The following is a 25,801-nucleotide window of genomic DNA, read 5'->3' on the forward strand; positions in this document are numbered from 1 at the left end:
TGGGACTAGTAGAATCGAGCTTCTGTGTTAGTGGGTGGAGGCCCGCCATGCTGGGTCTCATAAACTTGCCTTTTAAAAGCTGGCCCAGACTGGGACCAGCAGTTCCGGTAGTTTGACTGGGACTTGAGTTGTAAGTTGCGTTGCGTCCTTTACGCTAACTAAATAAATGTTATTCAACTTACTTTCTTGGGCCTCCTGAGCTTTAATACTGGTGACGAGGAAAGATACAACAGCTAAGATTCCAGATGTCCTTACCGCACCCAATACTCCAGCACGGGAGAGAGGTCAATGGGATTTTAAAAATGCTGCTTTTCAGGAGGCTAGAGACCTTTGACACGTGCATAGAAGACTGGGCTCAGTATACTGAGCAGTTGTGGTGATTCTTCGAGGCAAATGGTATCAATGGAGAAGACTGACAGAAGTTAATACTCCTGACCGCCTGTGGGGTCCTGACATTCAGCGTAATCAAGAGCCTTACCTGCCTTGCTGCCCCAAACTCAATCCTTCAGTGAGCTCTTGGAACTTGTTGTGAATCACAATGACCCCAAGCCATCTGACATAGATGATTTGGAGTTGGGGACCAAGCGCAATGTAGCAAAGTTTGCAGACGACACTAAGATGAGTGGTAAAGCAAAAAGTGCAGAGGATACCGGAAGTCTGCAGAAGGATTTGGATAGGTTAGGTGAATGGGCTAGGGTCTGGCAGATGGAATTCAATGTTGCCAAGTGTGAGGCTATCCATTTTGGGAGGAATAACAGCAGAATGGATTATTATTTAAACGGTAAGATGTTAAAACATGCTGCTGTGCAGAGGGACCTGGGTGTACTGGTTCACGAGTCGCAAAAAGTTGGTGTGCAGGTGCAACAGGTTAGCAAAGGCTAATCGGGTTTTGTCTTTCATTGCTAGAGGGATGGAGTTCAAGACTAGGGAGGTTATGCTGCAATTGTATAAGGTGTTAGTGAGGCCACATCTGGAGTATTATGTTCAGTTTTGGTCTCCTTACCTGAGAAAGGACATATTGGCACTGGAGGGAGTGCAGAGGAGATTCACTAGGTTGATCCCAGAGATACATACATACATAGAATTTACAGTGCAGAAGGAGGCCATTCGGCCCATCGAGTCTGCACCGGCTCTTGGAAAGAGCGCCCTACCCAAGGTCAACACCTCCACCCTATCCCCATAACCCAGTAAACCCCACCCAACACTAAGGGCAATTTTGGACACTAAGGGCAATTTACACGGCCAATCCACCTAACCTGCACATCTTTGGACTGTGGGAGGAAACCGGAGCACCCGGAGGAAACCCACGTACACAGGGGGAGGATGTGCAGACTCCGCACAGACAGAGACCCAAGTCGGAATCGAACCTGGGACCCTGGCACTGTGAAGCAATTGTGCTATCCACAATGCTACCGTGCTGCCCCACTCCCCTTTGGGGTGGCCCCCATTCCGAAGAATAACACCCTCCAGTGACAGTTGAGGGGATTAGATTATGACGAGAGGTTGAGTAGACTGGGACTGTACTCATTGGAATTTAGAAGGATGCGGGGGGATCTTATTGAGACATATAAAATTATGAAGGGAATAGATAGGATAGATGCGGGCAGGTTGTTTCCACTGGTCGGGGAAAGCAGAACTAGGGGCATAGCCTCAAAATAAGAGGAAGTAGATTTAGGACCGAGTTTAGGAGGAACTCCTTCACCCAAAGGGTTGTGAATCTCTGGAATTCCTTGCCCAGTGAAGCAGTTGAGGCTCCTTCTTTAAACGTTTTTAAGAAAAAGATAGATGCCTTTCTAAAGAATAAAGGGATTCGGGGATATGGTGTACGGGCCGGAGAGTGGAGCTGAGTCCACAAAGATCAGCCATGATCTCATTGAATGGCGGAGCAGGCTCGAGAGGCCAGATGGCCTACTCCTGTTCCTAGTTCTTATGTTCTTATGTAATAATGTAAAGGTACCAGTTCAATATGGCTGTACGAACCCCTGGATAGTCAGTGATGGAATTCCTTAAAGCAGCTTTGTAATATTGCAGAATATTGTGACTTGGTCCATCCCTCCCTGAGATGTTAAGAGATCGTTTGATGTGTGGAATCAACAATATGGCAACCCAGAGAAAGCTATTAGCAGAGCTGGCCTCGGACCTGAAAAGGGCCATAGAACTGACTCTCTCCTGCGAGGAGCTCCAGGGTTCCGTTCATTATGGCGTACAGAGTTTGGGGTGGCCCCCATTCTGAAGAATGACACCCTCCAGTGACAGTGCTCGCGTGACTCAGTCACCACCAAATCAACAACCGTTAGTACAATATCGCAAACAGACTCGATGGCCAAGGGCCACCATGGTCTGACAGGATATTTTCCCGGAGGACAGTGAGGGTTACCCACAACAGTGTTGCACTTGTCGCAGGACTTGCAGCGGTCGAGGCCACCAGAATTGACAGAGAACACGTCACCCTCGCCAGGTGACACAGACACCCTGAACCAGGGCTTGGACCCTCCTGAGGAGGAAGACCTGATGCAGCTGAATGACATCACGACCCCCAAAGTATCCACAATTAGGATAAAACCTCAAGTCAACAGTCACCCTCTAGACATGGAAGTGGACATGGGGGCTGTTGTCTCTATTATTGGACTCTCCTTAGGCTCCGTATAGGATTTTCCCCCCTGGCCTTGAGTGGTACAAAGGCCCCACTAACAACATATACCAGGGAGCCGTTGGCCATCTGAGGTACCACGGTGACCTCAGTCACCCACAGTCAACAGACAGTTAGGCTACCACTGGTAATGGTGCGAGGGCCAGGACCCTGTCTTCTCGGCCATGATTAGTTAGAGAAACGCCGCCTGAACTGGCAACAGATCTTCCGATTAGTCACTGGCAGTTTGTATGAAGGTCTTGGAAAGTATCTTTAGGTTTTCCAGAAAGGCCTAGGAAAAATAAAGGGGGCCAGGTGAAAGTTTATGTTGACCCGGAGGCCCAACCTAAATACTTCAGGGCCCGATTGGTCCCATAAGCCCTGTTTACAAAAATAGACTAGATAACTAAAGAGCTTGGGATTCATATGCCCAGTCCAGTTCATGGAGTGGACCACACCAGTGGTCCCGGCATTGAAGCCAGATAAATCAGTCTGCCTGTGTGGTGATTATAAAATGATGGTGAATATGACCTCCCGCTTGGACCGCTACCCCATGCTGCGTGTAGAAGAAAGACCTGTACATGAAATTAGCCAGGGGCCACTTGTTCACGAAGCTCGGCATGAGCCATGTGTCCCTCCAGTTGGATTTAGACGTGGCATCAGAGAAGTATATTACCATCAACATCCACAGAGGGTTGTACCAATCTGGCTTCCTTTCGAGGTGTCACCTGCGTGTGATTTTTCAGCGAGTAGCAGTATACCTGGTCTAAGTGCTCATGACAGAAGCCACTGAGAAGGAGCACCTGGGCCACTTTGAGATCCTCCGGTCCATGCGGATGAATGTCTGAAGAGAGGCAAGAGCATGTTCAAGGCAAAAGTAGTCACATACCGTCGATAAGGACGGGTTAAACCCAGTGGAGGAAAAAGCCCCGACACCCAAAAACACAACGGAATTGAGGTCGTTTTTGGGGCTCATAAATTATTATGGGACGCTTATCCCAAACCTGGCTACCTTATTGGTGCCCCTGCGTGCACTATTGAAGAAAAAATAAAAATGGGCCTGGAAAGCGCCACAGGAGGAAGAGTTGTCCAGAGTGAAACAGCAGTTCCTGTTATCTAAATAAATAAATACTCCTTATTGTTACAAGTAGGCTTACATTAACATTGCAATGAAGTTACTGTGAAAAGCCCCTAGTCGCCACATTCCGGCGCCTGTTCGGGTACACGGAGAATTCAGAATTCTCAGCTGGTACGGGAATTGAACCCGCGCTGCTGGTCTAGTTCTGCATCACAAACCAGCTGTCTAGCCCACTGAGCTAAACCAGCCCCATAACTGTTGACACAGTACAATCTGTCAAGACCACCTGTGCCCACATGCGACTCATCCCCATATGGCATTGGAGCCGTGTTGTCCACAGATGAGTCAGATTGTCAGCATATGTGTCCAGAACCCTGGCCAATGTAGAGTGCAGAAAGAGAAAAAAGGACTTGCAGTGATAAAAGCGGTAAAAAAAATGTCACGAAAAAAATTGGGCTAATCTAGGCCGTCATTTCACAGTGACCACGGACCATGTGCTTACTCGGCCTCTAAGGAAAATGAGATGATTCCACCAATAGTCAGCCCAAATCAAATGCTGGGCACTGCTGTTGGCAGCCTATGAATATACATTTGAACATTGAGCAGGAGCACAGATTGCACATGCAGGTGCCCTCAACCAATTTCTACTGCCTGCAAGAAGCCCCCCCCCCTCTCCGCCAATAACGGACAAAGTTGTATTAACGTTGAACTTCATGGACACCCTATCTGTGATAGCTGCGCAAATCTGCACATGGCCCCAAATGGATCCTGTGCAGGTGAAATTATGCCACATCATTCTGCACTGCGGGTTACAAGGAAATCCTCCAGGGGAGCTGCGGGCCTATCTTATAAAACAACCCCTGTTGGGAGTTCTTTGTGGTCATCCCGTGGCCGGGACGGTGCGTGATCTTACAAAATTTGCATAGTGGACACCCAGGTATTTCAAAGATGAAAAGGCACATGAGCTGTGCATGGTGGCCAGGATTTGACGGCGTAATCGATTGAATTATATAGCAATGTGCGGCTTGCCAGGAGCACCAGAAGCTCCCTCTATCAGCCCCGCACCACCCTTGGGAATGGCCAGGATCTCCTGGGTGTGCTTGCATGCCATCTTTGTTGGGCCATTTATGAGATCAGTGTTTCTGATCCATATAGACGCCCACTAAAAATGGCTGGATGTGCATCGAATGTCTTCTACCAGTGGTGTGGTGTTGGCAGAATTGCTAATGGGCCATTGCCTCTGGACCTTCCTGTGTTTAATGTTCACATGCCGAGGTGGAAAGTTGAAATGAGGCAAGGCCTCCAGAAAAGGTACCACGATCACCGACACAGGTTTTAAACCAGGGGACAGTGTATCAGTTCAAAATTTTGGGAACGGTGCCCAATGAGTGTAGTGGAGAAAATGAGGCCAGTGTCTTACATGGTCAGGACTAGGGAAAGGACCATGCGGAAACATGGGGACCACCTCAAGGGCAGGGAACCTGCCTCTGAAGAAGCCACGATGGTCTGTTCCTTGACCACCCTGTCTGCCGTCCTATGTCTGGACCAGCAGGACATGGATGACTGGGCTTTGGATATGGACACACAACCCTCCGTACACTGGGAGGACATTGTAATTGGAGATAGGCCCACAACATTGCCTCTTCATCTTTATACATGTAAAAGGCATACCCCAGCACAATATACACCCCCCTAACTGGCCCCACAGCTGGTAGCAGCACAGCCATGTACGAAACAGCAAAGGAGGCCCCCCTGAACAATCCATTGCAGGTGAATCTTCCCTGTGGGGGCGGGGGGGGGGAGTGGTGGCGAAAGGACCTTTGTGTTGTCAGCCATTGTGGCCTTTACATTAACTAAATAAATGCTATTCAACTTACCTTCTCAGGCCTCCTGAGCTTTTAGAATGTGCAAAGCCTCTATCCGTTCCTGCCAAATGGGGCGTCGGTTCCTCTCCTGTGAAGAGCTCTGGATCTTCCGATACCCCAAAGACAGCCACAAATGGACATGGCTCCATCTTCACCCAACCACCCTAGACATGGCATTGAATTCTAATGATCTACTCTATTTGCTACCTTTTATTAATTTGTTCAATTAATATTGACTAAGTAAAACAACCTCATTAATAAAGTATTGGAAGCAAATATGTTGCATGGGAATAGACCCTATTAAGGAATTCAATGTGTTTCAGCAATGAGCTCAAGGGAGAAAATTGGAAGAAAAAAAATCTAATGTGAAATATTTATATTCAACGACAACACAAATCCTGATATGGGGGTGAGAGTCATTTCAACATTCCCTTGAAATAAATTTTAAATGTACCTTTTCTTTTCAAGAGAAACAACTGAGCTAATCAATGACATTGAGTGTCTGGAATACACGAACAAGAAGTTGGTGGATCAAAATGCAAAATTACAAAGATCAGTAGAGGGATGTGAGGAAGCAAATGTACGTCTGACTGAGGAAATCTTTGATCTGAAAAATAAACTCAAAAGGTAGCTTGAAGTAAAATTTCTATAAAAGCCTGTGCTATGGTAGGGTGAGAAAATCCCCCGCCTAATGTAAGAAAATATCAATATAAAATACATGAGTAACCATCAGAATTGCAAATGTTTGTGTTAGTTTAAAATGCAGTCTAACTTTACTATATACAAACCTGGAGTGGAATCTTCTGCTGTCAGCGGAGGGAAACATGACAGATGGTGACACTAAATTTGGCGTCAGTTTCCTGCTGTTAAAGAGTGATATTATTCTGCATCAACTTATTTAAATCCACTGCTGATGTCATCAGTAAGTGCTGTGTCGTCATTAGTTGTGTGTACTCGTATTTACCTGCCATTCTTTCTAATTCTATTCTTTTACTGTTATTTTGATGTTTAACTAAATGCTCTCATTTCTGAATCCATACTGTATTTGAAACTTCATTGTTTTATATATTAAAGACAGATAACTTTAACTTTAAGATTAACGTGTTTCAACTACCGTTTTGTGGTCAAGTAATCACATTTTATTGGCGATGAGGATAAAAAAATTTGAGTTTCAGCACGTTCAACATGAAGCTTTGTTAAGTTTACTGATTGAAAACAAGTTAACAGCACCATGGCTATGTTTGGATGTTCACAGTGAGTTTGTGAAAGAAAAAGAACTGGACTGACTACGGGAAAGGTTGAAACATTTTCTTGGCAAATGGGATCACAGATGAGGCTAGAAAGTGCTCAATTCTCCTGAGTGTGTATGGGGCAAAGAAAAAAATGAATGTCAAAGTGGAGGAGGCGTTGGAATGGCTGCAAAGGCTAGGAATCATTGAGCCCATTCAGTTTTCACGTTGGGCAGCTCCAATTGTTCCTCTTCTTAAATGTGATGGCACTGTGTGCATATGTGGGGATTACAGATTTACCATTTATCAGGTTTCCAAGTTGGATTCTTACCTGTTGCTGAGGTAGACAATCTGTTTTCAACCCTTGCTGGAGGAAAGACATTTTCAAACTGGACATGAGCCAGGCTTATCAACAATTCTTGCTAGAGGAAGAGTCGAAGCAGCACGTGACCATCAACACACATAAAAGGGTTGTTCCAGTATTATCGTTTGGTTTTTGCCATCCTCCAGCCTGGCGATCTTCCAAAGGGTGATGGACAACTAGTTCCAAGGCTTTCCTCATGCTGCAGTCTACTTTGATCACATTATAATCTTGAGTAAGTTGAGGAGGAGCACCTCAGCAACCGGGGATCTAGTTTTAAAGCGGTTTTCAGACGCGGAACTGCATCTGAAATGAAGCAAGTGCATTTTTCAGGCACCAAGCGTGGAGTACCTTGGCCACAGATTCACTACACAATGCTTAAGTCCTGTGCAAAGGAAAGTTTCAGCGATTAAGGAATCACCAGAGCCGAGCTCAGACCGTTTGTAGATTTGATAAACTATTATACGATCTTAAGAGAAACCAGATTGGATTGGATTTGTTTATTGTCACATGTACCGAGGTACAGTGAAAAGTATTTTTCTGCGAGCAGCTCAACAGATCATTGAGTAGAATAGAAGGGAATAAAAGGAAATACATAATAGGGCAACACAAGGTAAACAATGTAACTACACAAGCATCGGCATCGGATGAAGCATACACGTTGTGTTAATGAGGTCAGTCCATAAGAGGGTCATTTAGGAGTCTGGTAACAGGGGGGTAGAATCTGTTTTTGAGTCTGTTCGAGTGTGTTCTCAGACTTCTGTATCTCCTGCCCGATGGAAGAAGTTGGAAGAGTGAGTAAGCCGGGTGGGAGGGGTCTTTGATAATACTGCCCACTTTCCCCAGGCAGCGGGAGGTGTAGATGGAGTCAATGGATGGGAGGCAGGTTCGTGTGATGGACTGGGCGGTGTTCACGACTCTCTGAAGTTTCTTGCGGTCCTGGGCCGAGCAGTTGCCATACCAGGCTGTGATGCAGCCTGATAGGATGCTTTCTGTGGTGCATCTGTAAAAATTGGTAAGGGTTAATGTGGACATGCCGAATTTCCTTAGTTTCCTGAGGAAGTATAGGCGCTGTTGTGCTTTCTTGGTGGTAGCGTCGACGTGGGTGGACCAGGACAGATTTTTGGAGATGTGCACCCCTAGGAATTTGAAACTTCTAACCATCTCCACCTCGGCCCCGTTGATGCTGACAGGGGTGTGTACAGTACTTTGCTTCCTGAAGTCAATGACCGACTCTTTAGTTTTGTTGGCATTGAGGGAGAGATTGTTGTCACTGCACCACTCCACTAGGTTCTCTATCTCCCTCCTGTATTCTGACTGGTCATTATTCGAGATCCGGCCCATTATGGTCATGTAAGATGGTAGGTTGAAATCTTACGTGAGGCTGAAAGATGAGTTAAATATGCAGAATGGTTACATGTTGTGGGGGTCGAGAGTGATAGTTCCACCCCCAGTCATTTGCAAGTAATGGATGATATTCATGAGGCTCATCCATGTGCCTCGAATTAAAAGTCTAGCCAGGTTGTATGTTTGGTGGCCTAATTATAGACTAGGATTTGGAGAACCAAGTGAAATCCTATTCTGCATGTGAATCTAACCAGAAGATGACGCATCTAGTACCGTATATCCTTGGGAGTGGCCTGACTGCCCAGGATTCCAGTGGACTCTGCTTTAGGAGAGGGACATTCATGTACTTAACCTACTCCTGAGCCCACAAATTCAGTTAAACTAAGCCAAGCATCACCCATGTTGTGAATGTGCATTCGTATCTGAGGGGAAAGATCAGCCATGCCGTCCTCCAGGATGATACTATCCTGCAAGCAGTGACCTTGGTATGTGATGTGCGGATAAAGGGAAAGTAATAAGCTAGAGAAGGTATAGCTGCCTTGTATATGGGCGAAGACAAATCAAGGGGAATTAACATTGATGGCTCAATTGTATTCTTTCAGAGAAACGAGAAGTTGAGAATGCAGGCTGCAGGCAACATCATTTTCTTGATTGCTTTGATGTGAATGAGGAAGGGCCTGTCCCCACTTAGCAAAGCTCAGGGGAAGACTGTCACCTTGAGGAACAAGAGGTAGCTGAGTGGTTAGCACAGTTGCTTCACAGCTCCAGGGTCCCAGGTTTGATTCCCAGCTTGGGTCACTGTCTGCACGTTCTCCCCGTGTCTGCGTGGGTTTCCTCCGGGTGCTCTGGTTTCCTCCCACAGTCCAAAGATGTGTGGGTTAGGTGGATTAGCCATGTTAAATTGCCCTTAGTGTCCAAAAAGGTTAAATGGGGGTTACAGGGATAGGGTAGAGATGTGGGCTTGAGTAGGGTGCTCTTTGTAAGGGCTGGTGCAGACACAATGGGCCTAATGGCCTCCTTCTGCACTGTAAATTCTATTATTCTATGAAGGGCCAGTGAGGCCCAGGAAGAGCTAGATGATGACCAGGAGGGACCAAATCCACATAGACTTTTGACATGACAAAGGCTCTTCAGAAGAAGCAACTTATACATGGAGATGATTGAAAGACAGTGCCACAGATGTCTTTGGTAGTCGAGGGTTGTGGCAGCTCATATTTGCCACGTTCTCTGTGACGAACACACACCACACCGACTTGGAGGACATCCAATGTCGGTTTCATAGAATCATAGAATTTACAGTGCAGAAGGAGGCCATTCGGCTCATCGAGTCTGCCCTTAGAAAGAGCACCCTACCTAAGCCCACACCCCCACCCTATCCCTATAACCCTAACCCTAACCCTAACCCAACCCAACTTTTTTGGACACTAAGGGCAATTTAGCATGGCCAATCCACCTAACCTGCACATCTTTGGACTGTGGGAGGAAACCCACGCAGATACGGGGAGAAAGTGCAAACTCCGCACAGACAGTGACCCAAGCCGACGAATCGAACCTGGGACCCTGGAGCTGTGAAGCAATTGTGCTAAGCACTATGCTACCGTGTTTCTGCTAAAGTTTTAAATAAACTCCGGTTTGAATCCCCTTGAATTTCCTGAGCTTTTATAGATGGTGATCTCAAAATGGCTGGCAGATATTCACATCTGGGGCGTCATTCTCCGCCGGCGGGAGTCTCCATTCTGCCGGCGCTTGGGGGTTTCCCGACGGCGTGGGGGTGCCCCACAATGGGAAACCCCATTGACCGGCCGGTGTTACGGAGACTCCCGCCGGCCGGTCGGCGCAGAAATGTGGCGGGGCGGGTAGGAGAATTTCGCCCCAGATGTCCAATTTGCTGGTAGTATGTGACACCCCTGTGGTCTTTAGTCCTTAGAATGCCTGGTGCCCTTAAGGATGTATGTGTTTGGAGTGAGGAGAAGATTCACTTACCCTGCACTGTAGGATGATTTTTTTTTGTGTGCCACGGGCGCTGATCTCCCTGGTGACCTCCTCTCTGTTCGGCATAATCAGGTGGCAAGACCCCTGGCTTCCATCCTGAGGAAAGAGGACCTCCTGCCATTTCTGGACGCCCTGGAAGAAAGCCTTCAGGCTGAACCGTGGCGTTGAGGGTCAGATTACCTGTCCAACAAACACTGACCTGCAATGCATGAATGTCTGTGCAGGTGCCTTTTAAATATGGCTCCAGAAACTTTGACCCCATGGGGTAATTGGGGCCGGGTGGGGCCAACGAATCACTGCCCACCCTGCCACGAGATTCAACAAGTTCCTCGTTGATGCATAATTAATGAGCAAAAGTGGAAGATCTGACCCAAAAATCTGCCCAGCCACCCAGTGAGAATTACGCCAACTTTGCTTTCATCTCCAGAATGGAAAATTCAGCTCCTGATTTTAATGATTGCACTTTTTTCAATGGCTGTCAGGCAAATGTTTTCGGTGGTAATCAATCTTATAACAGCAAGCATGATCGCACTGCCATAAATTGAGTAATGGAATGAGGAATAAAGCTGACACTATGGAATGATATACTGCTTATACTTATGTAAAAGCTATCAGGTCGATTTTTACACAATTAATGTTTTTGAGGGATTGACGTGTGTGCTTGATTTAGGCTCAAGTAAAATCCCAAAAACCCATTGCATACACTCAAAGGCTGAACAATATTTGTATAATGGGAATCACTGTCATGTGGGTCGATCTCTCATCACTGACTACATTGTCAACGATGTGAGATTGGAACATCTCTGACATGCAAACCTTTTTCTTTGCCTAGTCCTGCCAAAAGAGAGAGGGCACAGACTTCACGTAATTGGCAATAGAAGCTAAAACGACATGAGGAAAAGCTTTTTCATGCATCAAGTGATTTAAGGCCGGGAGTGCACTGGCTGTGAGTGTGGTAGGGAAGGTTCAATTGAGGCATTCGAAAGAGGATTCGACTGTTATCTGAAAAGGAGGAATGTGCAGGGAAAGGTTGGAGGAAGGTACTCGGTGAATTGCGCATTCAGCGAGCCAGTACAGACATGATGGGCTGAATGGCTTCCTGTGTTGTAACAATTCTCTGTTTCTGCAGTAAACTTCTTTGATCCATTTCTTGCTACTGCTTTCATTTATTTATATATATTCAGGGGATGTGGACATCGTTGGCTAGGCCAGTATTTATTGCGCACCTCTAATTGCTCTCGAGAAGGTAATGGTAAGCTGCCTTTTTGAACCGCTGCAGTCCATATTGTGTAGATACAGCGACAGTGCTGTTGGGTAGGGAGTTCCAGGATCCACCCATCCTTTTTTCGTGAACATAGATTACAACGTGTTTCTGAAATCTCTTTGGGAAAACTTTGCGCTTAAATATCACCATCAGCTTTGATTGTCATCTGCCATGTGAGATGGAACTGCTGTATTCACGTGGCCTGCGGTCTTTACGAGAATGGTATTTTTCACTTGCCTTGATAGCGCTCGACAGAAAACGCTGGATAAACTCAGCAGGTCTAGCAGCATCTGTGGAGAGAGAAAAGCAGTTAACGTTTCGAGTCCATATGATCTTTCTACAGAACTGAAGAGCGATAGAACTACAAATAATTAAAAACTTGGAGAGGGGGATGGGCGGCAGAAAGCTCCTGTTCTGTAGCGTGCCAACATGTACTCATTATGCTAAGTGTCCTCCATATGTGCTATAATAATGACTATGATTTTGTAACCAGATAGGCCATTTTAAATATATAATTTTATTTGACCAGAAAGTGTCAGGAGGTCAAAGTGTCAGTTCCCTTAGACTTTAGCAATGAAGTGATGATGAATTACTCCGTATATGTCAATGTAAAAGGGTGACTTCCTTCTTTGGAATATTGTGTAGCCACAGTGAATTTTCTGTCCATTGTTGATGGACATCAGGGGCTGTTTAGCACAGTGCTTAATCGCTGGCTTTGGAAGCAGACCACGACAGGCCAGCAGCACGGTTCGATTCCCGTACCAACCTCCCGGAACAGGCGCTGGGAAGTGGCGACTAGGGGCTTTTCACAGTAACTTCATTTGAAGCCTACTTGTGACAATAAATGATTGTGGGCAGCACGGTAGCATTGTGGATAGCACAATTGCTTCACAGCTCCAGGGTCCCAGGTTCGATTCCTGGCTTGGGTCACTGTCTGTGCGGAGTCTGCACATCCTCCCTGTGTGTGCGTGGGTTTCCTCCGGGTGCTCCGGTTTCCTCCCACAGTCCAAAGATGTGCAGGTTAGGTGGATTGGCCATGATAAATTGCCCCTAGTGTCCAAAATTGCCCTTAGTGTTGGGTGGGGTTACTGGGTTATGGGGATAGGGTGGAGGTGTTGACCTGGGGTAGGGTGCTCTTTCCAAGAGCCGGTGCAGGCTCGATGGGCCGAATGGCCTCCTTCTGCACTGTAAATTCTATGATTTTATGGGTTTAGCAAAAACCATTTCATATGTGCTCCTGGCCTGCACCAGAGTGTAGAATAAAATTAAATAAAAACAGAAAATGCTGGAAAAACGCAATAGGTCTGCAGGATGTGTGGAGAGAGAAGGAGAATGAATGTTTTGAGCCTGTGGTACTGTGTTTCTCTCCCGACAGATGCTGCCAAATCGCCAAATCTGCTGAATCTTTACAGCATTTTCTTCTGATTCACAGCATCTGCAGAATTTTGCTTTTATTGTAGAATAAGACTCCCCAGTGAACCGAACCCTAAGGAAGCCACCTCATAATGTTAAGGAAACTACATGAAAGCTATCGTTTAAAGTTCAAACCATATTCTCAATAATGGTTCTTGTTAATCCTTGCAGCTCTCAACAAGTATTACTTCATGTAAAGTTACTAGAGAATGAACTAGATGATTTGAAATCCATTGCAAAGAACCTGGAGGACAGAAATTACAAGTTGCAGAGCCATAACAGACAACTGGTATGTATCTATGAACAACAAAAAAGGGTCAGCATTGATTTTTTAAAACATTAAAGCGAGGTTACGTTCAAAGTTATTGCCTGAATTAAATTTATTTGGGGTTAACTAAAAACAGATTCCCCATTCTACTGATTAAGGGAGTTATGACAGATAACAGCTATTCTTCACTTATGATACTTGATAGTGATTATCAACAGGTTCTTCAACAGTAAAGAATGTAACAGCTAAACCTGATCTTTTCCTCATCTGGTCCTGTAGTAAGCTTTCTTGCAGCAGTGTCTGGACAGTCATTGGGCAACTGAACACTGAATGATACTTTTTCTCTTTGCTAGCCCGGGTGTTCTGAGACCACTTGTTGACAAAGACAAGCCTAAACTGAGATAAGGAACAGATTACACAAAGAAGCCACAGGAAGAAGATATTATAGAAATGTAGCAGGATCTCTGGCAGAAAGAGTGATTTAGCCTCTGAGAGAGAAAGTGGGGTATTTCTCAAATTGCACTTAGATGTGATGTGGAGATGCCGGCGTTGGACTGGGGTGGGCACAGTAAGAAGTCTTACAGCACCAGGTTAAAGTCCAACAGGTTTGTTTGGAATCACTAGCTTCCGAAGCACTGCTCCTTCCTCAGGTGAGTGAAGAGGTGGGTTCCACAAACACATACTTAGACAAAGTCAATGATACAAGATGATACTTTAAATGTGAGTCTTTTCTGATAATTAAGTCTTTACGTGTCCAAACGGTGTGACTGAAGTGAGGGATAATCACAGGTTAAAGAGGTGCGAATTGTCTCAAGCTAGGACAGTTGGTAGGATTTTGCAAGCCCAGGACAGATGGTTGGGGGTGAATGTAATGAGACATGAATCCAAGCAGGCTGGCAGTGCCAAGGTGCTTGGGTGCCACTGGGAGAGCCAGAGTGCCACCCTGCCCTATCACCAACCATTTGGGGTGTCTCCATTGGCCTGGGACACCCCCCAGGTGCCATTACGCCTTAATACGTGTGTGTGAACCAGTACTAAACGGTACCCTTGCGATGTCTCCCTGTGGCGTCCGTTGACTCCTGGGCACGGGTGAATCTGGTGAATGTATATTTAAATGAGCCGGACAACACATTTAAATATTTTGATCTGGACCATGCCCAATGAAGGCAAGATCCAGATCGTGCAAGGCCTCTCGTAAGATTCGATGTTCTCGTCCCAACACAAAGTTGGGCGCAACAAGGCCACAAATGGTGCGCAAGGTCTAGTCAGAAAATTTACAGATGTGACTAAAATTATTCCACAGTATTGCAATGGAATATAATGGAAAATGTTAATTTCCCTTTACAGTAATTTAATTAAATCTTTTTTCAACAGGAAAAAGAACAACAGAATCTAAGCATGAGGTTTTTCCAGCTTCAGGAAGAGGTAATCTCTTAGACTGGGGTGATAGGTCAAGGATACATTCATTCAAATGTATATTGGTGTGTCACCTGTGGTCAGAACATATGTCATTTTGTAATAATAACGATTGTAGCCCAAATAACACAGAGGGTGGAATTCTTCATTTTTGAGACTAATTGCTGCGCCAGGCAGTTCTGATGGCGCTCTTCCTGCTGGTCAGAATGTTGGGGTCTATGCCAGATTCCGCGCTTGGAACCTAATTAATTATGTACAAGCGAGATCCCCTTCGAATGTCCTGGCGTGCTGGCAACTGATTTGTCCACCACCGCCAGCTGAAGGTCCGGGCGCCATATTCAAACACCAGACCAGCGCACTCATATCACTCTATCCAGCCATAAGACCATAAGGTGTAGGAGCAGAAGCAGGCCATTTGGCCCATCGAGTCTGCTCTGCCATTCAGTGAGATCATAACTGATCTGATATAATAATCTTCAACTTCATTTTCCCGCTTATCCCCATAATCTTTGATTCCCTTACTGATTAAAAATTTGTCTATCTCAACCTTGAACATAAACGACCCAGCTCTCTGTGGTAAAGAATTCCACAGGTTCACTATCCTCTGAGAGAAGAAATTCCTCCTCATCTCTGTCTTGAATGGGTGACCCCCTACTCTGAGATTATGCTCTCTGGTCCTAGACTCACTACAAGGGGAACCAACCTCTCAGCATTTAACCTGTCAAGCTCCTATATGTCTCAATAAGGTCACATTTCATTTATCCAAACTCCAATGAGTACAGACCCAACCTACTTAACCTCTCCTCATAAGAAACTCCCTCCATAACCAGGAACAACCAAGTGAACCTTCTCTGGATTTCACTCCAGTGCCAATGTATCTTTCACAGTCTAGCTTCAGCTGTTGCTGAAGTTTTTCAGCTACCATACCGTCTCAGGATAATTTGTGGTAGTCTTGGGATTTTTCAGGTCTGAAAGTGGCAGCCTTAGGCCCATTGTGAGTATGTGCTATCCACAGCGAGCAGTGATTGAGGTAGCCATTGTCTCGCACAGTAGCTTTATTGTCCCGTGTCAAGCTTGCATGGTGAGAAAATGGTTTGGGGCCTTTTTATCAGATTGCTAATAATGCCAATCCTATAACAATAATAACCTTTTATTGTCACAAGTATCAAGTTACTATGAAAAGCCCCTAGTTGCCACATATAGCGCATAGAGCTGTAGGAATCTTAATGTGTATATTGACCAGTGAAGCTTTAGGCTTGCGATGGACATTAGTAGTTAACCCACTAGCGGATTTCTCGGGATAATGGGTACCCTGATAAAATCATTGCTTGCTGTGTGCTACAATGATTTGCACTACCTAGCGACATAACCTGTTAATAAGGATGCACAATTATAATGATTGAATAACTGAAACTGGGGGTCATTTGACTTTGTATAAAGTACTAAATCTAATTCTACTCTTTCAATGTATTGTATACTATAAGCAGTGGAGGACAGTTATTGTCCTATGATGAGTCACACTTCACCACTTTCATACCTCTAAGTAGCTAATTATCAAAATTGCTTCAGTGTCGAGAGCCGTTACCTGTTCTTTTGTGTATAGAAATTATATAAATGACAGAAATGACAGGTATTTAAAAATAAGAGAATCAACATAATAGAAGCACAGAGTTGTTACAGCACGGAAGGAAGCCATTTGGCCCATCGCGTCTGTATTGGCCCTCCGAATAAGCAATTCATCTGGTTCCATTCCCCCACCTGCTTCCTGTAATCCTCTACATTCTTCCTTTTCAGATAACAGTCTGACTCCCTTTTGAATGCCTTGATTGAACATGGCACCACCACACTGTCAGGCAGTACATTCCAAATCATAACAACTTTGCCGTGTTAAGACTTTTCTCATCTCGCCATTGCTTGTTTTGCCTATCACTTTAAATCTGTGTCCTCTCGTTCTTGATCCTTCCACCATTGGGAAATGTTTATTGCTATCTACTCTATCCAGACCTCTCATGATTTTGAATATTGCTATCAGTTCTCCACTCAGCCATGCAGTTGATGTCCCTATTAATAAAGCCTTTGCATACTGTATGCTTTATTAACTGCTACCTCAAATTGTCCTGCACTTCCATCCCTCTGCTCCTGCATTCTCTTTAGAGTTCTACCCTTTATATTGTCTCTTCATTTTATTCCTATCAAAATTAATCACTTTACACTCGTCTGCATTGAATTTCATCTGCTAATTGTCCTCCAGTTCGGCTGACCTGTTGTATGTCCTTTTGAAGTTCTACACTACCCTCATCACCATGCTTCTAAGTTTCATATCGTTCCCAAATTTTGAAATTGTGCCCTGTACACCAAGGCCTAGGTTTAAAAATAAAATAAAAAAAAATTCTCCATTTTCACATTTTCTCCCACATTTACATCCATCAACAATAAACAATAATCAGCAAGATATGTCAGTCCCCATAATAACAACAACGGTCCCATCTACCCACCAACCCCCGAACCTCAACCCGCATGTTTACATAAACAAATGACAAAAAGAAATCAGGGATTACCCGTAGTCAGCCTTAATCTTTCACAGCTCCCCCCCCCAGGTCTCCAGCTCCTCCCGTCCACTGCCTCTTGTAAAACTCCTCCCCCTACCCTCGGTTCCTTTCCCCCCCCGACTTTCCATCCTGGCTAGACCACTCGGACCCTGTTCTGCCAGGCTCCGATGGCTGCTGCCCCTCCCCCCACCTCACTCCCGTTCACTGGCCGGCACACACCGGCCAGCGTGGAGGCCCCCGCCCGGGTCCCTTTCCCACTTGCCAGGCCCCAGGAAAGCCCAAAGATCCCCTTTTAGCGCACAAACCCCACCTATCCACCTACACCCCAAAGAACTCTCATTTCGAGTGATAGTCCCGTCTCTTCCCTTGTCCAAATACATACCACCTTGGCTCCTTTAATCTCTACACCCGCGCGCAGTGATACAAAAAAGAAGAAAATACAGTCATGAGGTTACATCGGCACATGGCCATTCCTCAATTTGTCAGTTCTGCCACAGTCCTTCTGCTTTCGCAAACTCCTCCGCTGCTTCTGCCGTTCCAAAATAAAAGTCCCTGAGCTTGTAAGTCACCCTCAGCTTCGCTGGATATACAATGCCGCACCGCACCTTGCTAATGTACAGTGCACTCTTCACCCGGTTGAAGGCAGCCCGCTTCCTTGCCAGCTCCACCGTAAAGTCCTGGTATACATGTATACCAGCTCCAGCCCACTGCACCACCCGCTTCGGCTTGGCCCAGCTCAGGACCTTCTCCTTCACCCTGTACCTACGGAAGCACAGAGTCACTGTCCTTGGTGGCTCACTCGCCTTTGGTACAGGCCTCCACGACCGATGAGCCCGATCCAGTTCATATTGGGAGGGGTCCTCCCCCTCCCCCAATAGTTTTGCCAGCATCACGGCAAAATACTCAGTCGGCCTCGGTCCTTCAACTCCTTCGGGCAGCCCCACAATCCTCAAGTTCTGTCGCCTGGATCTATTTTCCAGGTCTTCCATTTTTCCTCGCAGATCCTTGTTAGTATCCATCACCTTCCGCATCTCTTTCCCCATCGAGGCAAGTTGATCACTGTGCTGCAATAACGTCTCCTTCACTTCCTTCAGCGCCTCCCCTTGCTCTCGCACCTCCGCCACTGCGCTCGCCACCTCCGTCCTCACCGGGGAACCCGCCTCCTCCACCAGCACACTCAAAACCTCCCTCATCTCCTTCCTCACCGTCTCCATGCATTTCGCAATCTGCGCCAACTGCTTTTCAAATTCCGCAGCCATCACCTTAGTTACTTCTTCAGCCGTAAGCAGTGCGGCCTCCCCTGGTGCTCCAGCCTCCACTTTTCCTGGTGACCCCGCGGTGACCTATCCACTCCCCGACGGACCTCCAGCTGGTTTTTTCTCGGCCGTTTTTCTGCTCACCCTCGACATTTTTCTTTGGGGTTTTTTTCCCTCCTGTGTCTTCTCAGTGCCTCCTCCGTGCCTTCTCCCTGCTTCTGCCGCCTCCGTGGACCCTGGGACCGGGCTTAAAGCCCCGAAATTGCCGTTCCCGAGCGGGGGCTCTCCATTGTGCGGCCGCCTCCCGCCCGCTGTCACCGGAGGTAAGGCCTAGGTTATTAATATACATCAGTAAGAGCAAGGATCCCAAAACCGACCACTACAAACCTTCCTTCAGTCTGAAAAATTGACCACTACTCTCTGTTTCCTATGACTCATAAATAAAACATGAGAATTAAAAAAAGAGATGTGATGGGTGGGATTCTCTGGGTGTGGCGCACCCTCATCGGCAGCGGGAATTCTCCGTCCTGCCAGCCGGCCAATGGGGTTTCCCATTGTGGGCAACCCCACGACGTTGGGAAAACACTGCCGGCGTAACGGATAATCCCGAAAGCGGAAAATCCAGCCCGAAGTCTCTGAGATTGAAATCTGGAACAGCACCAGTAGATTAAAAAAGTAAAATTAAACTTTTCTTGCATGTAATGCAGAATGGGAAATTAACAGCCGAGAAAGACTATACACATTGGAGAAATGAGGAATTAGTATCAGAGAAGGCTGAGCTGAAGGTACGTCACTAAAGTGCTTAAAAACATGCAAAAAATCTTTTTGGCAGTTTCTTTGATATTTTCTGTTGTAAGTCACTACAATGCAGTGCCATTCCACTTCAGGCTTCTTGCTGGAAGTATAAATATTAGGTGAGGGCAGGATTGTGATATTGTCGTGCTGCCCTGGCTGAGGCCAACAAACGCAGCAGATTTAGGATATAAGCTAGGTACTTATTATTTGTGTGGTTTGTAAGGCCCTTCCTGTTGATACCCTGTTTCCCCTTTTTCTATTTTGTTATCATTTTGATCCATGGATGTTTAATGGACAGGTGTCTTTAAGCAGCAGAGAGAATGAGAAATTCAAAACATTGCAACATTGTATATGATGCTGATTTTCGAGCAGTGGAACTCAGACTTTGTGGCACCGAGAGGTGGGGTGGGACCCGGTTCGATTGGTTGGCTGGTGGCCAAGAAATTGGCCTAAAAGCCAACCACCAGCTGATAACAGGTAGTGATTGGGCCCTACCCTAGTGGAATGATTTCCAGAGACCTAAGGGAAGCAGAGTTGTATCCTGGACACTGAGAGACAATCTACAGTGAAAATCATTACAGACTGCAAGACAGGAATCTTGACCTGAAAGCCTGGTTTGAAGGGCAATGTGCTGGAAACAACTATCTGAAACAACAAAGACTTTGGGAGTTTTTCTAAGAATGATTTATTAATTTCAATTGTGTTGCGACTCCAGGTCAAGTGAGGCTGGAATTGACCGCGCACTAGCCCAGGGGGTCGTAACAGGTTATAATTAATCACAGGATGCACTTTTTATTAACCGCTGATTTAGCATTTCACAGTATCAAATGAATCATATTTTCTGATTGCCAAAACTAAAAATAAATTATTGCTCCCTCTCCTTTACAAACATGTGGGTTGAATTTCTCTAAGGGAATAGGTGGGAGTGGGGGCAGGGTGCGGGACGGTGAACGTCTCCCAGTTGTCCATAACTTTGGCAAAAGAACCACAAAAATGATCAGGAGAAAGCCCATGATACTCAACTTCGCATTATTCAATTTCTTGCTGCAAGACATTGCTAGAGAGTGTTGTATGAATATCTAAAATGTTAATATTCTTGTTTTTAAGAACCAGGTGTACGAAGCCAACAGACTAATTTCTGTTAAGGATGTCTTACTAACTGAGGTGGGTGTAAAAATGACATGGTCTTGTTTCATATTGATGTACATTCTCATTGATCACTAATAATATCAGGTTTCCTAAAGTAGACATAGACTACGTTTATTAACAACTGGAAGTAGATTTCAGAAATTCAATATATTGGTGGTTACTGTTTGACACCCATCAGATGGACGTAACTGTGGAATATTATGTTGTGATCTGCTGTACTCAATCTGGACCAGATATCTGCCATGTACTATACTGCATTGAGTAGCTTTTAATCACCTAGGGCACCTGTCTTCATACTCAAGTTTCCTTGTGTATGCAAATTGGCATTCTGTGACAGTTGCCAACTCCAACATGACTTCCCTGCTTCTGTAATCTTATGATGTGGAGATGCCGGCTTTGGACTACAGTAAGAAGTCTTACAACACCAGGTTAAAGTCATCAGGTGAGTGATGAAGGAGCTGCGCTTCGAAAGCTAGTGATTCAAAACAAACCTGTTGGACTTTAACCAGGTGTTGTAAGACTTCTTACTTTGTAATCTATGGTGCGATTTAAGTGGGAACAAAGTCCCATAGCGAGCACATGTTTCCCTTCGCTCGCAGCGCCGATAAACACAACGCTATAAAACGGCACTCGCATTAGATAGGGGGCCTCAGTAGGGAATGCGCATCCGAGGTCACACACAGCCCCATTTTGTGCACTGCAGAGCTCAGCGAGAGGAGGAAGAACCCGATCTCTGGAGCCCCCGAAGCGTTTCCCAACCCCTCCAACCTCAACGTGCTATGGGAGGGGCCCCCGCACCCTACCAACAACCGCCACTCCAGCACCGATCGTCACTGGAAATAAATGCCAGTGTGGCACCCTGGCAGTGGCACCTCGGCACCGTGGCAGTTCCAGACTGGCACCCAGGCGGCATTGCCAGACTGGCAGTTCCAGGTCATGAGGCTTGCAGTGCAAGGGTGCCTGGGTGGCACCAGCAATGCCAGGGTACTGTCAGGCCCAAGGGGCATGCACCTGGAGTCCTCCGAACCCTTGGGAGAGCCCCATGAGTGACGTCTGTCTGGTCCCCGTTTGTGGAGACCAGTGCTGAATGGCACTCGCCCGAGGTCTCCAAGGCGAAGGTCTCCCCAGGTTGCTCATCAGAGGTGGGAGCAGCCTGCTGCCTACTGCATCCTGTGGCTTTTGATGCTCCTCTGGGGGCTTTGGGGCCGGATGGACCCAGTGCACTTGCTGGCGGCACATGCTCTGCTGTACCGCCTGTTTTGGGTGCTGATTCTGGGACCCGCTGCTGTCAGTGGGATGGATCTCGGGGGAATGGATGGCTGCCATTGCTATTCCATAGGGTGGCTCCAGGTTGGCACCTAGCGCTCCCTCCTCCCGGTCAGTGCCCAAAGGGCTCTGACGTTCACCTCGGGCCAGAGGGGCAGCTGGATCGAGTCCCGGCTGCCCCTACATCATCTGGCTCTGCCAGGCCTGGCGGCTCCCCAATGTCTGCAGCAGCTTCAGCGATACTCCTCCGTGACTGGGACATGCTCTGGAGTCCACGGCAATGCCTAACTGAGAATGGAACATGTCCCGCAGCGCCTCGGCTATGCCCACATCGGCCTGGGAGACGACCCCTAGCAACCAGGACGTTCTCTGGAGGGCCTTGGCAATGCCCAACTGAAACTGGGACATGCCCAACAAAGCCTCATCAAGTTCCACCTGGTACAGGATCATGACCCCCCAGCGACTGCGACATGCTGCTGAGGTGTTCAGCTCTGGCCGTTACTGGCTGATCCACGTCTTGGCCACCTCCGCTCATGCTGCCGCGTCTTGCACCAGGCTCTCCACTGCGATCACTACTCTAACAGTGTTGGTCTCGGTGCCACACATTGCCGCCGCCACCTCCTGCGCCTTTGGGACTCCTACAATTACCTATGCTGGAGGGTCGCTGATATCCATAAGACATAGGAGCAGAATTAGGCCACTCAGCCCATTGAGTGTGCTCTGCCATTCAATCATGGCTGATACTTTTCTCATCCCCATTCTCCTGCCATCTCCCCATATCCCCTGATAAAGGGGCTGTTTAGCACTGGGCTAAATCATTAGCGTTCTTTACCGCCTGCTGCACCTGCATGCTTACCTTCAGCGAAAGGTGCACAAGGACACCCAGGTCCCGCTGCACACTCCCCTCTCCCAATTTACAACCATTCAGGTAGTAATCTGCCTTCCTGTTTTTGCTTCCAAAGTGAATAACCTCACACTTATCCAAATTATAAAGCATCTGCCATTGATTTGCCCACACGCCCAACCTGTCCAGATCATGCTGTAGGATCCCTGCATCCTTGTCACAGTTCACCGTTCCACCCAACTTGGTATCATCTGCCACCTTCATGCTCCTAAGTGCATCCAACTGCTGCTCCAACCTCTCCATGCGGTCTGTGAGGAGCCGCAATTGGGTGCACATCATGCAGATGTTGTTGTTTGAGACGCTGGAAGCGTTACGGTTCTTTCACATTAACCCCGACACTTAACCCCGCTGACCGACATTTCTATCACCAATTAAATTAGGAGTTTGCTGTCTGGCCCTCTCCCGTCTGTTGTGATCCAACATCTCCTGTGGGGACACAAGAGGGAACATCGGTAGCCGCATGCGTCGTTCATGGTGGGGTTGGGGGGGGGGGGGGCGGGGAGGAGGAGGAGGAGGAGGTGGGCAGAGGGTTTGGGGTTGGGGTCGGTCGTTCATGGTGGGGTTGGGGGCAAGGGAAATGGCCTGTATTTGGCAGGGGGGGTGATGGGGACTATGGGTGGGGTGCGGCGGCACTATTGGACATGGGTAGGCCGGGGCATGGAAACGATGCTGGTGAGGGCAGTGCCAGGTGCATACTCGTGGTTGGTTGGGGGGGGGGGGTGGGGGGGGGGGGGGGGTGGGGGGGGGGGGGGGTCCGGTGCCAACTCAACCATGTGGCCCGGTGGAGATCATTGATCTTCCAGCACTGGGTGCTGGTCCTCCAGGTCACACTCCCCGAACTGACTGCCACTTCCTCCCAGGCATCACTGACTGACCCTCCGAGAGCCTTGGTGGAACAGGACATCCCCCTGGCCTCTAACGCGTCCAGTAATCTGTTCAGGTCAGCATCCATGAATCATGGGGCTGGATTCCTAGGTGGCTTGGCTGAGAGCTGTGTGGGATTGATTGTGTAGGAGTGGTTTAAGTGCTGCCCTCCCTTGTTAGTGGGAGCCCGACGAGCGCCATCCCGGCGAATCAGCTGGCGGGACCATCATTTGTGGCATGAAAGCCCGTGGGGTCTTGTTAACTGGACCCAGTAACGTTTTATAGCAGTGACAGCCTTGCTGGGCCGAGCGTTGGGAAGCTCACGGCAGTTCCAGCTTGCTACCACATTTAGAAACTTTCTGGTTAAATCACGCCTATAGAGAGGAATTTGTAAAACTGATTATTGGATCCAAGATAGACTTCTATTACTGTAGTTATTATCAAATTTCTTCATGTTACATGTCAATAAATAAATTGTAAGACTGTTAAATGCATCTTGTAGGAATACTTCTGAAGCAAGATGCAGAAAAAAGTGCTAAAATGAAATATTAATTCAGAAAAAAGGAATAGAGAACAATGTAGGAATGAGTAGGTTAAAAAATAGAATTGGGTTTGGGCAGATTTCAAATGTTCTGAAGTGTTTTAATAAGGAAATGATCTAACACAGGTTCTTTGACAATCTATAGTGTTGTGTTTCTTATGCTGCTGTCTATCATTATTTTACAGAAAATAAACCAGTCAGAGGAATTGAAATCAACTGTAGATGAATACAATAATATCATTAAGGTAAATAATCTAAGGCGCAGAAAATAAATTGAAATAAAAATGTTTCTTTGAAAATGATCCTGAAACATTTGAGACATGCTCAGCATGTCAGACCACTGAAGGTCAATAACCAAACTTGTGCTCATCATCTAAAATAATATTAGAAAATGTTGCACACACACTGCTAATCCATCAAGATCAGGAAGAGAAAATACATTTTTCATGCTTCATCCGACTGTTGGATTTCATCTAAATAGATTAAGCTGGAGTTATTTTAAGTTTGGTATTCATCTCAAATAGAATTTTTTTATTTATTTGCATTTTTAAAAAAATGAGCTGTGGTGCTGTGGTAGACTAGGATGTGACGAACACTATTCTTAGCATTTTATTTTAACTTATTTGTTTACTCTATTTTCAATTCTGAAGAGTAGTTTTAGACTTGAACTATCTCTGTTGCTTCACTTATGGCTTTCGGGGTGTTCAAGGATTATCTGGAGTATCCAATAAATTGATTAGCATAGTATGATTGAAAATAATATCATCTTTTAATTTTAATAGTAATAGTTTCAACTCTTAAAGTTTCTTTTGCAAATTATCTTATAATTATTTTTCTTCATAAAGTGTTGAAGCTTGCTGGGTGTTATAACCTGCCTGCTTACCATTGGCTGGGGACTAATGACAATCCCACAATCATGTGGGAGTATGAGCTTCCCCAATGATGGGGGCGGAGAAATCATTAGCAGACTCCCTGTATAAATAAAGCTGGCCAGTTTGGAACCAGCAGGAAGGAGTAAGCAGCAAGCAAGGTTGCTGCTGTTGTGTATATATATGTTATTGTAAATAAATGTTATTTCTTTGTATACTTGAAACTCGTGCTGGATTCTTTGTGGCCCTCACAAAACTGGCGACGAGGGTTAAAGTGAATAGCTGTCTACACTGCTGAGGCCACCTCCCTGGATTTTTATTGGATACAGGTTGGAAGTTGTTTTCCATTACATCATGCCTCTGTACGGATGTTTGGATGTTTTTGATGCTAAGCTGGAAAGCTGGAACCAGTATGCACAACGGATGCGTTACTATTTCCGGGCAAACAATATCACCGAAAACGAGCGCCAGGTGTTCATATTGCTCACCGCCTGCGGCCTGCATACGTTTGGGGTGATTAGGAGCCTTACGTACCCAGCTGCGCCGGACACCAAAACGTTTGATGAACTTGTGAATTTAGTGGGGCAGCATTTTAACCCAACCCCGTCCACGATAGCCCAATGTCACCGGTTTAATAACGCTAGAGGACCCCAGGAGAATCCTTTACCGACTTTCTATCCAGGCTACGCAGGATTGCGGAGTACTGTGACTATGGTGAGACTTTGTCAGAAATGTTACGCGACCGT

The 25,801-nt window shown here is 46.4% G+C and overlaps 2 protein-coding genes across 2 annotated transcripts in view; both read left to right on the forward strand.

Moving 5' to 3' along the window:
- Positions 1-6,666, forward strand: part of LOC140404108 (inositol 1,4,5-triphosphate receptor associated 2) — a 63,816-nt gene extending 57,150 nt beyond the window's left edge. The window contains exon 8 of the mRNA XM_072492526.1: positions 6,041-6,666. Within this exon, the coding sequence (XP_072348627.1) occupies positions 6,041-6,203 (163 nt within the window). The 3' untranslated portion in view covers positions 6,204-6,666. The remainder of the gene's footprint in view (positions 1-6,040) is intronic.
- Positions 6,667-10,713: 4,047 nt separating this feature from the next.
- The window catches only part of LOC140404157 (uncharacterized), a 96,715-nt gene continuing 81,627 nt past the window's right edge, over positions 10,714-25,801 (forward strand). Inside the window, exons 1-6 of the mRNA XM_072492574.1 lie at positions 10,714-10,766; positions 13,350-13,467; positions 14,821-14,871; positions 19,375-19,452; positions 20,570-20,626; positions 24,372-24,431. Coding sequence (XP_072348675.1) covers positions 10,714-10,766; positions 13,350-13,467; positions 14,821-14,871; positions 19,375-19,452; positions 20,570-20,626; positions 24,372-24,431 — 417 coding nt within the window. The remainder of the gene's footprint in view (positions 10,767-13,349; positions 13,468-14,820; positions 14,872-19,374; positions 19,453-20,569; positions 20,627-24,371; positions 24,432-25,801) is intronic.

Source organism: Scyliorhinus torazame, chromosome 29 (genome assembly GCF_047496885.1).
Source record: "Scyliorhinus torazame isolate Kashiwa2021f chromosome 29, sScyTor2.1, whole genome shotgun sequence".
Lineage (NCBI taxonomy): Eukaryota > Metazoa > Chordata > Chondrichthyes > Carcharhiniformes > Scyliorhinidae > Scyliorhinus > Scyliorhinus torazame.